The sequence below is a fragment of the Delphinus delphis genome, chromosome 10 (genome assembly GCF_949987515.2).
Source record: "Delphinus delphis chromosome 10, mDelDel1.2, whole genome shotgun sequence".
Lineage (NCBI taxonomy): Eukaryota > Metazoa > Chordata > Mammalia > Artiodactyla > Delphinidae > Delphinus > Delphinus delphis.
The window spans coordinates 64,872,491-64,890,192 of NC_082692.2; the positions used below are offsets into that span (position 1 = coordinate 64,872,491).

At 44.0% G+C, this 17,702-nt stretch overlaps 1 protein-coding gene across 1 annotated transcript in view; it reads right to left on the bottom strand.

Annotated features, from left to right (window-relative positions):
* Positions 1-13,529: 13,529 nt before the first annotated feature.
* PRKAR2A (protein kinase cAMP-dependent type II regulatory subunit alpha) overlaps positions 13,530-17,702 on the bottom strand; it is a 77,557-nt gene continuing 73,384 nt past the window's right edge. Inside the window, exons 10-11 of the mRNA XM_060022439.1 lie at positions 15,406-15,547; positions 13,530-14,917 (exon numbers count right to left, since the gene is read on the bottom strand). Of these exons, the coding sequence (XP_059878422.1) occupies positions 14,784-14,917; positions 15,406-15,547 (276 nt within the window). The 3' untranslated portion in view covers positions 13,530-14,783. The remainder of the gene's footprint in view (positions 14,918-15,405; positions 15,548-17,702) is intronic.

Here is a 17,702-nt window from a genome sequence, read left to right on the forward strand (position 1 = left end):
TATGGAATGAGCAAAGTCAAGCATATTTATCATACTAAATAGGGACACCCTGAACCCCCTTTAAAGACCTAGAGACTGGGTTAGAAAAACAAAACCCTGCCACGTACTATTTATAAGAAAGACACTTGAAACCACAGGAAAAGAAAAGGCTGAAAATAAAGGAGTTGGCAAAGAGTGAGGTCAGGCCAGCACAAACTAGAAGAGAGCAGGAGTAGCCAGTGACATTAAAGAAGGTAGGATTTAAGGTGACAGGCATTGAGCAAAATAAAGAGGACCACTACCTAACAAAGGCACAATTTATGAAAAAGATATGAAATATAAAATAATCATAAGTCAACATACACCAGGTACTAAAACTTTTTTCTTCTTAATGAGGAACTAGACAACATTGGCATTAACTCTATTATTATTACACATTGGCTTAGAGTTCTAGCAAATGTAATAGGGCAAGAAAATGAAATGTTATAAATATTGGAAAGAAAGAGATTACACACTATCTCTTTAGTTAATGCCATGATTGTAAATCTAGAAAATCCAAAGGACTTTCTTGAAAACTACTACAATTAATAAGAGAAAATTTAAGGTGATAAATACAAGAAAAATATATTTAAAATAATAGCATTTACTAAAAATAAGCCTCTAGAAATAAATAAAAACAAGAAAAACATTCAATTGATAATAACTATAAAATATTTAGGAATAAATTATTAAGAAAAGTATAGGAACTGTATAGGCGGGAGACCTATAAAATCTTATTAAAGGGGACTTCCCTGGTGGTCCAGTGGTAAAGAATCTGCCTTCCAATGTAGGGGACCCGGGTCCGATCCCTGGTCAGGGGACTAAGATCCCACATGCCCTGGGGCTTGTGCCACAACTACTGAGCTCCTGACCCTCAACTAGAGAGCCTGTGTGCCACAAACTACAGAGCCCACCCACCCTGGAGCCCATGCACCACAGCTACAGAAGAGAAAACTGCCCGCCACAACTAGAGAGAAGCCTGTGCACCGCAAGGAAAGATGCCGCATGCCTCAACAAAAATCCCGTGTGCTGCCACTAAGATCCCATGCAGCCAAAAATAAATAAAAAATGTCTTAAAAAAATCTTATTAAAGGACATGAAACCTATAGAATATTACTAAAGGATAAGATATGAACAAGTGGAAAGACATACTAAATTCATGATGTGGTGTGTGGTCCAGATCTCAGCCCTCAGCTGTCTCCCTCTGAAAATGGTCCTTGGCAGAAGGCAGCCACCTCACCCAAGGTTAACCACCCACTCTGAAGGTAACCTTCTGCCCTCCTAGCTACTACTTCTCCTGCAGAGGTAACCACTATTCTGACTTCCGTTACCATGGATAAATTTTGCACATTTAAAATTTCATATATATTGAATTATACAATATGTACTTTTTTGGTGTCTGGCTTTTTTATTCAATGTTGTGTCTATGAGTTTCATCCATATTACTGTGTATTGCTATAGTCTTATCTCTTTCGTATCTATATAGTATTCCATTACATGACTATACCACAAATTATCCATCTGTTCTACTGTTGATAGCCATCTAGATTAATTCCAGATTTTGGCTAGCATGAATATAGTTTCCATAGATGTTTCTTCACGTGTCTTTTCGTGGACACAAACCATTCATTTCTGCGGCATATAACCCAGGGTGTTTTTGACACTTCCACCATCATCCTTATCATGCTGCCTTTTGTCTTCATGCTTGTGGGCCCAGCTTTGCTAGGTAGTTACTGTCTCTCCAGACATCACATTAGTATTCAAAGCAGGAGGAAATCCTGCTGTTGGCACCAGCCACATCTTTCCCCTTTATCAGGTAAGCAAACACCTTCCCAGAACTCCCAGCAGATTTATATTTGTTATTTTTTTAATTAATTAATTTATTTATTTATTTTTGGCTGTGTTGGGTCTTTGTTGCTGCCCGTGGGCTTTCTCTAGTTGCTACAAGCGGGGGCTACTCTTTGTTGCGGTGCGTGGGCTTCTCATTGCACTGGCTTCTCCTGTTGCGGAGCATGGGTTTCAGTAGTTGTGGCGCATGGGCTTAGTTGCTCCGCGGCATGTGGGATCTTCCCGGACCGGGGCTCGAACCCGTGTTCCCTGCATTGGCAGGCAGATTCTTAACCACTGTGCCACCAGGGAAATCCCTAGCAGACTTATATTTATTTCTCAATGACTAAAACTGGGTCATTTGTGGCCACCCGTAGGTGTAAGGAGGCTGAGAGTTCAGGGAATGGAGTCAGGAAATCACTTGAGACTGGACACTTGCCACCCTGGAAAAAATCCAGATTTGTTAGCAAAGATGAAGGAGAAAAAGCTATTGGGAGGCAGCCAACAAAATCTCACAAACTGAAAAGATGTTCAAACTCATCAGGAAGCAAGGAAGGCAAATCAAAGTGAAAAATGTAACAATGGCAAAACTATGGAGACAGTAAAAAGAACAGTGGTTGCCAGGCATTTGAGGGAGAGGGAGAGATAAATAGGTGGAGCACAGGAGATTTTTTTAGGGCAGTGAAACTATACTGTATAATATTATAATGGTAGATACATGTTATTAGAATTTGTCAAAACCCATGGAAGGTACAACACAAAGAATGAACTCTATGTAAACTATGGACTTTGGTTGATGATGTGTTAACATTGGTTCATGGATTGGAACAAACATACCACACTAGTGCCGATGTTGATGGTGAGGGAAGCTGTGTGTTGTGGGGGAAGGAGCTATATGGGAACTCAATTTTGCTATGACCCTATAACGGCTCTAAAAAAAAAGTCTATTTTTAAAAATTAATTAATTTGGTCCCACCGGGTCTTATTTGCAGCAGGGGGGCTCCTTAGTTGTGGCTCGCTTACTCCTTAGTTGTGGCATGAAAGTCTTTTTTATTTTTTTAAAGAGTAGCAATGAGAATAAGTCACTTTATATTTAGTAGACTAGCAAAAGTTAAAAAGAGCTACACCAACTCTGGCTTTCAGGGATGTGAGGAAAAGGATTTGTCCAAACACTGTTGACAAAGGTAAGATCAGTTATAGCCTTTTTGGAAAGCAATCTGACAAACTCCACTAAAATAAAAATACATATGCGGAACTTCCCTGGTGGTCCAGTGGTTAAGACTGCCTTCCAATGCAGGGGGTGTGGGTTCCATCCCTGGTTGGGGAGCTGATATCCCTCATGCCTCAGGGCCAAAAAAACAAAACATAAAACAGAAGCAATATTGTAACAAATTCAATAAAGACTTTCCACATCAAAAAAAAAAAGCATATGCTTTTGGGCCCTATAATCCCAATCTTGGGATTCTCACTTATAGAAATAGGTGTAGTGGAAAATATTTGCAAAGTGATGGCCCATTCACAAAAGCACAGTTGGTGACATTATGATACCTCCATATTGTTCTGGTTACTATACTGTGTAACAAATTACCCAAACTTAGTGGCTTAAAATAGCAACATTTATTTTGCTCACAAATCTGCCCTTTGTGAAGAATTCAGTGGAGACTGCTCTTCTCTGCTGCATCAGTCTGGGCTGCTGAAAAGCTAGGGCTGGAATCATCGGAAGGCTCCTCACTTGAATTCTGGTGTTTGATTTTGGCTGTCAGCTAAGACTTTTCTTTTTTCTTTTTTTTTTTTTCTGGCCGCGCAGCCCTCAGCAGTGAGAGCGCCGAGTCCTAAGCACTGGACTGCCCAGGAACACCCACACGTGGCCTCTCCATGTGCCCTGGGCTTCCTCACAACATGGTGGTTATTAGTTTCCAAGGGTGATTGTCCCAAGAGAGAGCAAAACAGGTGGAAGCTGTATCATCTTTCTAACCTAGACTCAGAAGTCACAGAGTCATTTCTGCCTGATTCTATTCATTAGAAGCAAAGTCATTAAGGCCAGGCTATATCCAAGGAGAGGGAAATTAGACTCCACATTTTGTAAGAGAAGTATTGGAAAGTGTGTGGACCCGTTTTGAGTTTTCATCAAAAAGAAGGAATTGGAATAAATAATACCACTTGAATTGGAGGGCCTGCCACAAAATTAAGATGAGAAAGGTAAGATGCAGAAAGGTGTATACAGAATGATCTAAATATGTAAACCAAAGACAAACCACTCTGTGTAAATGTGTGTATATATGTATAGTGTGCATATATATATATATATATATAAAATTATATAAACAAGGAGAAATGTAGGCAACATATTCTTGCAACCAAGGGTTCCAGAGAGTGATGGTGATAGAAGGGAGAGGCAGAGGTAAGCACAAGAGAAAAAGATAGAAGACTGCACTAAAAACTAGAAGTTAGGATGGGTTCACCCTTATGCATTTAATTATAGGTATATATTTCACCATACGAGGAAAGTGATTTTTTTGGGGGGGGGGGTCAGGCTGAATGGCTTGCGAATCTTAGTTTCCCGACCAGGGATTGAACCAAGGGCCACAGCAGTGAAAGTACTGAGTCCTAACCACTAGACCTCCAGGGAAGTCCTGGAAAGTGATTCTTTAGAGAGGTATGTTTAGGTGATAAAAACAATCAAGAAAGACCTTACCTTAAAACTCAGGATAGAGCAGGGAGGAATGGCTGGTGTGCCCCAAGAGGGGCTGCAGGGACCTGACAGTGCTCTTCATCTGGGTTGTACTTTGTGAGTGTTTGGCCTATGAGAAACCAGTGAGCAGAATGTTCTTGTTTTATGCACCCTTGGTATATTCCACACTTAAAATTTTTTTTAATTTAAAAATGAAAGGAAAGAAAAGCAAACGTTGCAGAAAGTTCCCAGTGGGTAGAGTGAAGAGACAGGAGAGGGACCCTGGCCTGGGACTACTGGACACTCGGCTCAGTGGAGTGTCCCAGATGGAGGTATAAATTGGGAGTGAGCAGCATGGAGATAACACCCCAAGCCAGGCTGTCCCTGACAAAACCTCCCAGGGAGGGAGAGAGGAAAACCCAGAGTGGAGCCCTGGGTTGCTTCAACATTTAACTCTAGCCTCGGTAAAACCTGGCAATGGAGGTTGGAAGAAAACCAGGAGAACTGGATGCTCCTGAGAAGGTGGTGTGTTTTTTTGTTTGTTTTTGGCAGTGCTGCTTGGCTTGCGGGATCTTAGTTCCCCGACCAGGGATCGAACCCGTGCCCCCTGCTGTGGAAGCGTGGAGTCCTAACCACTGGACTGCCAGGGAATTCTGAGAAGGTGGTTCTTGAAGCAGGAGGAAGTTTGCCATGGTGAATTCGGCTGAGACTCCAGAGAGCCGGCTCTGTCCTCATCTGTGCATCAGCTCTGTCTGCCCGTGTTAGCCACTCGGGAGGGCAGGGTTGCGCTGTGACAAATGGGAGGTGAGGAGGCAACTGCAGGCAAATCTCAAGGCTTTTGCTGTGAAGGGAGAACAGTGGGGCAGGAGCTAGAGGAGGACATGGGGGACAGAGGAGGAGCCCTGAGCTTCTGACCCATCGCTTCTGTTTTTTCCCTAAAATCAAGGTGAGGCCATTGCTGGGGGAGGGTGAGCAGGGATGCAAGAGGTTAGAGGACAGGGCCAGGCAGCAAGCAGTGCAAGGGGCCTGGAGGTGAAGGATGGCATGGAGGTGCTGATCAGAGACCTCATCTCAGGGATGTAACCAGGCCCCAGGCAGGAATGGGCCAGGGTGAAAGAAGTCGTCCAAAGGTGGAGGGGATGAGAGTTGGACCAGGAGGTTGGGGAGCCTGATTTATGTGTGTGAACAACTGTGGCTCCCCTGTGGCACCTTGTCCCTTCCACGCAGCCCTGGCCCGGGGCTGGAATTGAGGTAGCGCTCCTATCTGCTAGGGCCTGGGCCTGGGGAGCGGTGGGGATGGGAGTGCATACAGTTGTTCTGGAATCAGACATCTCTCGGAATTCCTTTCCCTTCCTGTTTCTCAAATAGAGCTGGTCATTCTCACTCAACCCACCCTCTCCAGCCTGGAGTCCTCCCAGGGCCCCCAGCACTCAAGGGTTGGATATGCATCTCTGAGTAGGGAACATGATGTTCTCACCTGGGCAGGGGAGGGACTCAAATCCCAGACGTTCCCCCAACCCCAGCCAGGCCTGGGACTGGTCCATGTGGGGAGGGGCTGGCTGCAAATCATTCCTAAGATTTTTCTTTTTCCCAAAACAAAAGGCAGCAAAATTACCAAGAAAATGATTCCACAGGGCCAGAGTGGAGGTGATTCCCAGCATCCTCGACACATACACCCTTGTTACCAGCACATGTGGGAAGTGAAGACTCTAGAGAGGCACTCGGAAAAATTCCCATTGTGTTGGAGGCCAGCCTGGTCTCAGTGGGCCCTACACCTGCACTTTTTTTTTTTTTGCGGTACGCGGGCCTCTCACTGTTGTGGCCTCTCCCGTTGCGGAGCACAGGCTCCGGACGCGCAGGCTCAGCGGCCATGGCTCACGGGCCCAGCCGCTCCGTGGCATGTGGGATCTAACTGGACCGGGGCACGAACCCGTGTCCCCTGCATTGGCAGGCGGACTCTCAACCACTGCGCCACCAGGGAAGCCCCTACACCTGCACTTTTAATGTACCTTCACTTGCATGTTGTAAACCTGGCCCTTCGACCAGGTCCCAGATGTGAGGCTCGCCCTCTTATGTTATAAAATAGTTTCACCCATTTATCAGGTACTAGGATAACCCACCCTAGTTTTCAGTCAACAGGCCAGCTCTGTCAGAGAGTAGGGGCTGCTTTTTCTGTGAGCCCAAGATGCCCAGCTTAAAGTGAGCACAATGGGAGAGACCACACCAGCCACTGGGCTCCAGCCACCTACTGTAGTTGGGCCTTGGCCCAGCCCAGGCATGTGAGAGGCAAGGCTGGAATCCTCCTGGGCCAATGCCTGTGGGCAAAGCCAAGGGCAGTGGGGGTGGACACCTTCCCATAAGCCTACCTCTTTCTTCACAGTGGAGCAAGCGAAGGCCCTAGATGAGAACTCCAACTCATCCTCATCTGACTCGCCTCAGGCAGGAGCTGCCAGCCTGGTGGAACCGTCGTGAGTTCTGAGGTAGAAGCAGTGCCTGAGTTGGAGGTCTGCGGGTCATATACCCTCTGTCCCCCAGCTCCATCCTGTTTGGGAAAGTGCTATGGCTTCCAGAGCTGCCACAGGGAAGAGCCCCTCATTTAGAGGTCCAGGGCGATTCCTGGGGTCATCTGAGCCCATGCATGGCCCTATTTCTCACCCCAGGCATGGGGCTGGCCGCACAGCTCTGAGACAGGATGCCAGTGGTCCAAGGTGGCTCATGCAGGATTCTCACTTGCCTGGAACTAATGCACATCTGCCTCAAAGGCCTCTTCCCTGCCTGTCCTACAGGCCTAAGACTTAGCTTCAGGTCCCTTGCTTCTTCAGCTGTCTGGGATGGGCTCATGGCAGGTATGGGAATGTGTACTGCAGGTGTCCCTTCATGCCCAGGCCTTTCATTTTCAGAATAAAAATGTCCAGTTTAACTATGCTTGAATATTATGCTGGAAAGTGCTGGTCTGCTCATCTGGTGGGTCTGGACTTTAGCTCTTCCTTTTTACTTGTTTGCTAGGAAAAAAAAAAAAATACAGCTGCACACCTCTGCCTCCTCTTTCTGGGGATTGGAGGGCCTAGCCAGAGAGGAGATTGCTGGATCCTAGCTTTCAGCAGCATATACAGTGGCTTTTGACCCTTGCCTCAGTGCAATTCTGCAGAGGGAGGAAGGGCCATGGAGATTTGTCTGGTACTATCTGTTTCGACAGCTCTTCCCCAAGAGCTGACTGGCAAATACCCATTCTTCTGCCTGTCAGGATGGACTGATTAGTGAAGTCAAGTCCTGCTCGCTTTCCTAGTGTCTGCGGTAGCTCCCAGTCCCCCTGTGGTTTCATATTCCGGTCTGGTCAGCCTCCTGCCCTGTAGTCTTCAAATGGGCTGGGCATTGCTTGACTCTGTGTACTTAAAGACACAGAATAGAGAGAAATGCCCACAGGATCAAGGATTCTATTTGGGAAAGAGTCAAAGAGGAAGGGGTGGAAATGTCACACAAAAGAGACACTTCCCACAAAATTTGATTCTTAGCACATCATCAGAGAAGACAACCTAGGCCAGAAAGGCATATCCAGCGAAACTTAATCTTGATATTTAGGATAACTAGTATGAAGATGACAATTTCTGAGATGTCCTTACCTGGAGGGAGCTTTCCTTAAAATCTTAAATCTAGTCTTTCTCTTTTGACAGCTTCCTAGATGCTTCTGTAACCATAATTATGTGATGCAAGCTAAAGCAGTGAGGAACATTGCATGCTTGTGTGTCCAAACTACTCACTTTAAGAAGAGGCAATGGGAGCCATATAGAGAAGAGCAGCATGACCAAGGGCAACAACAGGCACTGGAAGCATGATCATCCTTGAAATAGGAGACTGGGGCTGCTGTCCATGTGAGTCCAGAAACATGAGGATAAGCTCCATAGCACTGGAGGAAAGGTCCAGGAATGCCCTTCGGACCCCAGCGTCATTACTCTTGATAATTCCTGGGATTTAAACAGTGTCAGGAATGGCCACAGCAGGTAATCAAGATTTTGTTCAATGAACAAATGAGCTGAGTCAGACCTAATTTCTGACATTCTAATTCAGAACTTAGATAATACTCATCTCATCTGAATTCACAACTGATTATTTAATATGTTCCTGGTTGACACTCTGCATTTCCCCAATCAGGTAACAGTATGCATCACTGGCTATCATCTGTGATAAGGCATTTGTCTGTAGAGAGGATGGGTAAAGGAAGCAAAATTCATATTTAACATGAATGTCTTGTGAAACAACCCCAATTTCTTTAATCACATTATAAGTAATACTGTTTTAACTCTGTTGCTATAAAGTTGATGCACTAAGATTGCTAAGGATATATTCAGGTAATTTTTTTTTTTTTTTTAACTTTTGGCCACACCACGTGGAATGCAGGATCTTAGTTCTCCAACCAGGGATGGAACCCATGCCCCCTGCAGTGGAAGCGCAGAGTCTTAACCACTGGACAGCCATTGAAATCCCAATATTCAGGTAATTTTGATGGCACAGATTTCTAGCTTCCTGTTAGAACATACATAGAAAGCAAAGTCCTCCTAAGATATTCACTCTTCAAGGCTGAGACTGTGGACCATATGATCTTGTCATAGTCCTGGCACTTCCTAATTGTTCATAGCAATACCACCACCAAAACCACAAAGGCCAAACCATATTTAATTTTTAAAGCCTTGAAACAAGGTCAGTTTGGCTTTGAGGGTTCAACTACTAGTTTCTTGGGCCCCACGTGGATATTTTTTATATTCACTTATTACTTGGCCCTTTTGTACTGCCAGGTGAAGGCAAGATCAAAGTGGAACATGATTTTGTTATAGAATGAGCTTCCTTTGGACACTAGGAAGCAAACTATAAATACAGCAGGCTATCGCAAAGTCATTGCTAGTTCTGGTTACAGCCATGTTACAGAGAAGGAAATAATCAATATTGTCAGACAGGAGATATTTTCTGCTGGGCTTCATTGGTGAGTATATCTTCCCCAGCAAGGGATATATTGGATGCCCTTGTACACCATCCCCAAACAATTCAAATACCATGTTGTCATGGTTAATTTTATGTGTCAACTTACGGGCCACGGGGTGCCCAGATATTTGGTCAAACATTGTTCTGAGAGTTTCTGAAAAGGTGGTTTTGGATGAAAGTAACATTTAAATCAGTGGACTGAGTAAAGCAGATTGCCCTCCCTAATGTGGGTGGGCCTCATCCAATCAGTTGAAGGTCTGAACAGAACAATAAGCCTGACTCTCCCAAGTAAGAGAGAATTATCCTGCCTGACTGCCTTCAAACTGGAACATCATCTCTTCCTGGGTCTTAAGCCTGCCAGCCTTTGGGTGGGAAATATGCTATTGGCTCTCCTGGTTCTCAGGTCTTCAGACTCAGACTAGAATTAAACCATCAGCTTTCCTATGTCTACAGCTTGCCAACTTGCCCTTCATATCCTGGAACTTACATAACTGTGTGAGCCAATTCCTTATAGTAAATCTCTCTCTCTCTCTCTATTTTTTTGGCTGTGCTGTGCAGCTTGTGGGATCTTAGTTCCCTGACCAGGGATTGAACCTGGGGACATGGCAGTGAAAGCGCCAAGTCCTAACCACTGGACTGCCAGGGAATTCCCATAAATCTCTTTATATATACACACACACACATACCTCACACATACACGCTATTGGTTCTGTTTCTCTGGAGAACCCTAATATATATGTCCAGGCCTCCTCTCTAATTTTTAAGAGCTCACACCCCAATCTCAAAAATGTACCTGCTAGATGAATGCTGTGATGGATAGAACCCTGAAATGAGGACAAACACACAACACAAGGCTGCGCCAAAAATTCAGATATGATTTGTCAGCCTTTATTAACCAAGAGCAAAGCTGAGCCCTAGAGTTTCCTTTTAAAAAACCCAACCTTGTTTATGGCAAACAATGATTTAATCATATGTTCAATACTACAGAGCAAGAATTGATCACCTTCTAATCACTTATTCTTCTGAGATTAAAATACAAGTGTAAAACAGGTTAAAATAAGATTCTCCCCAATGATTTAAAAATAATTCCAACTGAGAGACATTTCAAACACTATGTGTAGAACTCAGGACCAAAAAAGACCTTAAAACATTTTTACCTTTGAGGTAGCACAATAATGCTGAATTAGATTTCTTTTGTTACAATGAACTTAGGAAAACAATGAGGAATCTACCTTTTGCTCAAGGTGGGCTAAATGGTTTTCTGCAAATCCCCCATGAGTTTAGTGACAGTTTTCTCCTTTTTTTTAGAAGTATAAAGATAGCCCTGCAGTGTGTAAAAGGAAACCCATGGGAAGGCTGCTTCCCATAAAATAGACATTAGAATCATTGAGGAACGTCAGCAGTCAAGGACAGGAGGAACAAGAGGTAATTGTAGTGAAAAACCAAAACAACTTGTATCTTGGCAAGATTGGTTTACAAGTGCATGTCAAGAACAAAAAATTCAACATTAGCCAACTGAAAACAAAATATAAAAGATAACATTCATGGGTCTTTTTCATTTTTCTCTGTGCAAAAATGCTCGTTCAATTTTCCTAAATGAGAGAATTGTTTGTACACTGTGACAGGACATGGAAATGCTGTGTGCCCAGGGGCTGTTGGGTGCCAGTGGCACCTCTCACTGACTACTGTACCGTTGTGACTAGAGAATCTGGGCAATAAGAGGATGAACATGACCTCTCCTGGCTGGAGAATCATTTCTTGACACTTTGCTGCTGAATTTGCTCGTTAAACTGTTCAAAGAAAAGCTCCACCCTGATTTCTAAGAATCTACTGCAATTATACATAACATATTTATATATAAGGACTATGGACTAAGAGGACAGAGCAGATGAACCCTTCCTTCAGAGAATACAACCAAAAGAAGGAAGTGGGTGTGATAAACTGGGGCCAGCAGGAAGAATAATACTGCAGCTTGAACCTCAAGGCTCTCAGGTACATTCTCCACCATGCAAAATCAATAGCAAAGCCAGAAAAGACAGCATGAAGCTCTAAACCATCATAGAAGAGAACAGTATAAAACAATTATCAAAAAGACCTCTTCCTGGGCTTCCCTGGTGGCGCAGTGGTTGAGAGTCCGCCTGCTGATGCAGGGGACGTGGGTTCGTGCCCCGGTCCAGTTAGATCCCACATGCCACGGAGCGGCTGGGCCCGTGAGCCATGGCCGCTGAGCCTGTGCGTCCGGAGCCTGTTCTCTGCAACAGGAGAGGCCACAACAGTGAGAGGCCCGCGTACCGGAAAAAAAAAAAAAAAAAAAAAAAAGACCTCTTCCCAACACATGCTCCTCCCTGTGAGGCTCAACTCTCAGTGCAGGACTTGCCCAGCACAATGTGGACACCAGAGTCCTGAGCTGAACTTGGTCTGCCACCTTCAATTCCTCATGCTGTAAAGAGAATTGGAACACTGTCAGACTCCTGGCACCTTGGTAATGGCTGTGTCCTTTTCACTCACACTGGTCCCTGTAAAGTCTCCCTTCCTCAAGTCAGATCCTCAAGGGGCCCTATACGCAGTGAGGGTCTGGACTGATGATCCATATGTCAATCCGCAGTTAGAGCAGGAAGACTTAAGCCTGATGAATCTACTTTGTAAAACCGAAAGCATCAGTAAGTTGGGGGTGTCAAAGAGGCTCCTATGAAGGGGAAGATTGAACTGGGATGTGAAAGAGGGCAAGATGAGAAGTCCCATCCCTAGCAGCCTGCGGGAGTGACTGGGTCGGAGTTCACAGCTGGCCCTAACTAATGCTGGCATGCGGGGTGTAAGGGAGCATCCACTGTGTTTGTTTATTTATTTATTTTTATTTTTAAAACATTTATTTTATTTGGTTGCGCTGGGTCTTAGTTGAGGCAGGCAGGCTCCTTAGTTGTGGCTTGCCAGCTCCTTAGTTGCAGCATGTAGGCTCCTTAGTTGTGGCATGCATGTGGGATCTAGTTCCCTGACCAGGGATCGAACCCAGGCCCCCTGCACTGGGAGCGCAGAGTCTTACCCACTGCACCACCAGGGAAGTTCACCCGCTCAGTGTTTAAACAGAGTCCTTACACAGTCTGGGGGCTACACCTCTGTGTCACTCCTGAAGTTGAATGTACCTATTACCTGTGTAAGAAACAGGTATGGTTCTTGTCTGCTAAAGTGCAATATCTGCTTTCTTAATTTATATTTGATAATAAAGCAACACCATAGAAAATAAGAACCTCAGAAAACCGTGGGAAAAACCACACAGGCTTTCCCAGTGCTAGCTCCTGTTTTGGAGTATTAGTTACAATGTTTCACAATTCTGAGAGCTGTAAGGCAGGCTACCTAGGGCAGTCTGAAAGAGTCCTTCTGCTTTCACTTCATGGAGCACAAGAAAAAGGGAGAATTGACCAAGGTTGTGATGGGTCACCACTCTGAAAAATCTCTTGACCATACTGTTCATGGCAAAAGCAGACAGCCTGGCTTAGGAGGACAATGGAAGGTGACCATATGGTCTCTATCACTGTCTACAACAGGAATGACTCAAGCCCCAGCATGTAATCGCTTAGGGATTTATTGAGATATACAAGTTTAAAAAATTCATATTGGAAAGGGCCTCTTGATTTAATATAAACTTGGCTATGACATCCAAATTTATCTTTAGGTAAATTTCATACTGCTCTTAGGATCTCTTGTAGCATCTGATTCTAGGTTATTCTGAAGAAAAAAAATTTCATTCTGAAATATATCTGGTTAATTACGATAATTCATTAGATTTCCACCTGATATAATCAAAAGGTTTAAAAAGTTTTAAAATACAAGCTAAATTACTTTCCTCTGGGATTAACAACTGGAACCCTAAATATCCCAACATCTTTTTTTTTCTTTTTTTGCGGTACGCGGGCCTCTCACTGCTGTGGCCTCTCCCGTTGCGGAGCATAGGCTCCGGACGCACAGGCTTAGTGGCCATGGCCCACGGGCCCAGCCGCTCCGCGGCATGTGGGATCTTCCTGGACCGGGGCACGAACCCATGTCCCCTGCATCGGCAGGCAGACTCTCAACCACTGCGCCACCAGGGAAGCCCATCCCAACATCTTAATTAGAAAGGTCTTTGCAGTAATTCTATGAAATTGTAAATGATGCTGATTTTTAAAAACTAACAAAAAGAGCTGATCTTTAAGATGAATGCCTGAGTCAGCTGACAAACTGATATATATGAATATGTCCAGGGAAATTCTCTAAATAGAGAGTTCGGTTTTTTTTCCCAAAAAAATAGCTGCTGCTTCTTTAAAGAGTTTAAAAATTGATGGTTCAACAGCAAAGCTACATAACAACTCTGGAGTAGAGGGAAAGGTGTCTCTTTGCCAGCACACTGCCATCAGTAAGAGCAACTGGTAATAAGAGATGGGCAGGAGTTGCCCAGGAAAGTATTTAGGTCAGATACAGTGATGGCACTCCCAGACCCCAGCTCCTTACAAATGGACAGCAATTCACTCATGCAAACTGCACAGAGATTAAACAAAACAAAATCTACTAAAACAAAATAAAACACCCCCGCCCCCAACCCAGAAAACCTTCCCTGGCTCTCTGCTACCTGTAAAATGTGCTAAACTCAAATTTTCTGCTCTAACGTGGGTTCCGATGTCTGATCAGTGTGCTTTGGGGTGCTGACCTGCTGGGCCCTGGGCAGGGTCTCTCCCTAAGCATCACTGAGAGTTTGGGGACAGCTGTCATGTGTGCCACTGTCAGCAGACAGTACAATGCCACAGGACCACAGACCTCCATCACATCTGCCACCATTTTTGATGGTAAAGCCAAAGGCTACAGTTGTGGACTTTCTCAAAGGACAAATGAGGAAACAGAAGGCTATAAAAGGTTGGGGGAGGGTGTCTACAGTTATACAACAGGTTTGTGCCAACCTGTGGTAACTTCTAAAAGCAACAGTAGCAGCAAGAGAGGAAAGGAAGATGTTTACACTTTGGACTTTGTATCAGGCACTTAAATTTTTGGAGAGACATGCCATTTTGAACCAGAGATGTGAAAACTGGGTTGGAGTAATCATTACAAGTGGTCTAATAATGGGCTTTCAGAAGCAAAGTGGAGGTGTGGGTTGAACCTCTACCCATCCTTTAGTGCTGACTTCCAAGTTTTCTAAACGCCCACAGCCATAGCAATGGCAGTGGTGGTGGCAACAGCAGGAACGGTTCTGTCACATTTTCTGTTTGTGTTCTGTGGCTGACTGGAAGGTTTTGGTGTCACACTGAGAAGGCTCTGGGGTGTGGCACACCTACTGCCCAGGATCTATCAGATCCATGCTGGAGCCGAACATCTTCACCAGCTGTTCCTCGTAGTGTGAGATGTTCCTCTTCATGATGTCCATGCAGGGCCCCAGAAGCCTCTCAAATGCTTGTACATCCATAACTGCATTGTTAAAAAGAGGTGAGGGAGAGAATAAGTTCTCTACACCAATAATTCAGTCATTTCCCTCATGCAAACCTTTTCTTAAACATATCCATTCATGTTGTAGGAACTGGACTATTGGATACTGGACACTTGGAGAAAGAAGGGATGTTTCTATGTGAACACAGCAGGACTATGTCATCTAAGTTTGAGACTTTGCAGAGCGCAGCAGCCCTCACTCCCTCTGTTCCCACACAGCCCTGGACACCTGTCTCCATCACTGCTCTTTCCACACAGCCAAGGCGTCTATATGGCTGTTCATAGGCTATTGTCAGTTCTCAAAAATGTTTGCTAAAGGAACACATGAACCCATTTCTGGTTGGTCACACAAACTGTTCAAGCCTAGATGTGAGTAAGAGCTGACAGAGTAAGTCAAGGCTTGCTGATGGGAAAAAAATACTGCATGTTAGAAAAAAAAACAACACTAATGCATATAGAATTTTTCTTACCTAAGCATTTCACATCTCCCACTGCATAAGCCGAAGCAGCTCTGGGTTTGTTGGTGACCAGTGCAAGCTCTCCAAAGTATTGCCCCTTATGGCAGCGGGCAATCTCGACCTCTTGGTTCCCACCATCCTTGTTTGCTTTAGTCTAGAGCAGGTGGAGAACATGACCAGGGCTGATTCCAGAATCACAACTAGGCACATCCAGTTGCACACACTTACATTCCCTTTTCAGTACACTTAACAAATTACTTACAAATTCATGTTGCAGAGACTCTAATTGTACCATGTAAACTGCATGGGCTAATCTCAGTGGCCTGGTTTAACCAAATGAGTTGGCTTTTACCAAGAGGTAAGGTGTGTATATATATGCATAATATTATTATAGTATATATTAATATAGTATATAAAATTATGTTAATATACTATATAATATATAACAATGTATATTTTTATATATTTTATATTTATATATTATACATATATGAATGCGATCCATTTGGTAGATGCTGACTCTGAGACACAGGGTAGAAGACAAGGCCTTTTGCTAATTCTTCCTAAATAACGTCAATGCTTCTCATAGGTAAACAGTCACAATTCAGGGCTACTTCTTTTTGACTTGAGGCCATGCTTTTCTCGGACAATACTTTACGGCGACAAATTTTATTTTTAGGTACTACCTGCATCTTAAGTTAGTGGTCCCCCTACCATATTTGTTTAGAAAAGTTAAGTAACTAAATATTTTAAAAAGTAATGTTCAACCTTGAAATTTGGTGGTTTAAGAAATCAAGCAGGTTATACTTTGTGCTTTTCAAATTACTGAAAATAAGGTACTATATTTTATTTACTATCTAGAGTTTCTTATATTTTTTAAACAAATCCATCTGCTAAGCTAAGCAATAATTTAAGTAAAAAAATACTTATAACATTAATAAGAATTAGTCTAAATCTTTAAGAACGACTTTGTTACAGGCAGATAAATAACTTTTTAGAGGTTAATTTGTTATTATTATTATATTTTGGCTGCGTTGGGTCTTCGTTGCTGTGCGCAGGCTTTCTCTAGTTGCAGCGAGTGGGGGCTACTCTTTGCTGTGGTGCGCGGGCTTCTCATTGCGGTGGCTTGTCTTGTTGCAGACCACGGTCTCTAGGCGCATGGGCTTCAGGAGCTGCAGAGTGTGGGCCCAGTAGTTGTGGTTTGCAGGCTCTAGAATGCAGGCTCAGTAGTTGTGGCACACGGGCTTAGCTGCTCCGTGGCATGTGGGATCTTCCCGGACCAGGGATTGAACCCATGTCCCCTGCACTGGCAAGCGGATTCTTAACCACTGCGCCACCAGGGAAGTCCCTGAAGGTTAATTTAGAAAAATAAACAAAAGTACCACACTGGCTTACATGGTTTGACTTTTCCTCCTTTCACACTTCTGCCCTGACCTGTCTGCTCTGAAGTTGATCTGCCCCTTCCAAGCCAATGCTCTCTTTCCAATTTCTGTTGTATTCTCTGGGACTGCAGACGTGTTCATGTCTACCTAGTCCCTTCTCTAGAGTAGCACTTATCACACTGTACTGTGAACACCAGCCCCCTGTGGGTTTTGATACAATGCAGATTGTGATTCAGTAGGTCTGGGGCAGAGCCCAAGACTGAATTTCTGACAAACTCCCCCTTTCCCAACCCAGTGCCACAGTGCTGCTAGACCTACAAACCCAACACTATGCTGTGATCAGTAGGTGTCAATGAATATGAGAAATGTACAAACATATACCAGTAGTCTAAAAACTATAAGTAAAAAAATATATTTTTAATTAGGAAGCAAGCCATCTTGTAGGCAGTAATCATATTTTTCTTTCTCCATGCTTAACTTTTACAAAAAATACTCCATAAAAGGTTTTACACTAGGCTGATTTAGTATTATATGTAACTCAGTATTTTAACAAGTTCTTTATTCTTAAAAAAATTGAAACAGGAAATCTGATGATGATGGATTTATGGTAAGAATCACTCTTCCCATCTATAGGTCACTGTGTTTTCTAGGTCTCCCTATCCATCAAATGGCCATAATAATAACTGTCCTAGAGACCTCCCTTCCTAGTACTCTAAAAAGGAAGCTTTTTCATATTCAACACTCACATGTATTTTTTTTTTTTTTTTTTTTTTTTTTTTTTTTTTTGCTGTACTTGGGCCTCTCACTGTTGTGGCCTCTCCCGTTGCAGAGCACAAGCTCCGGACGCGCAGGCTCAGCGGCTATGGCTCACGGGCCCAGCCGCTCCGCGGCATGTGGGATCTTCCCGGACCGGGGCACGAACCCATG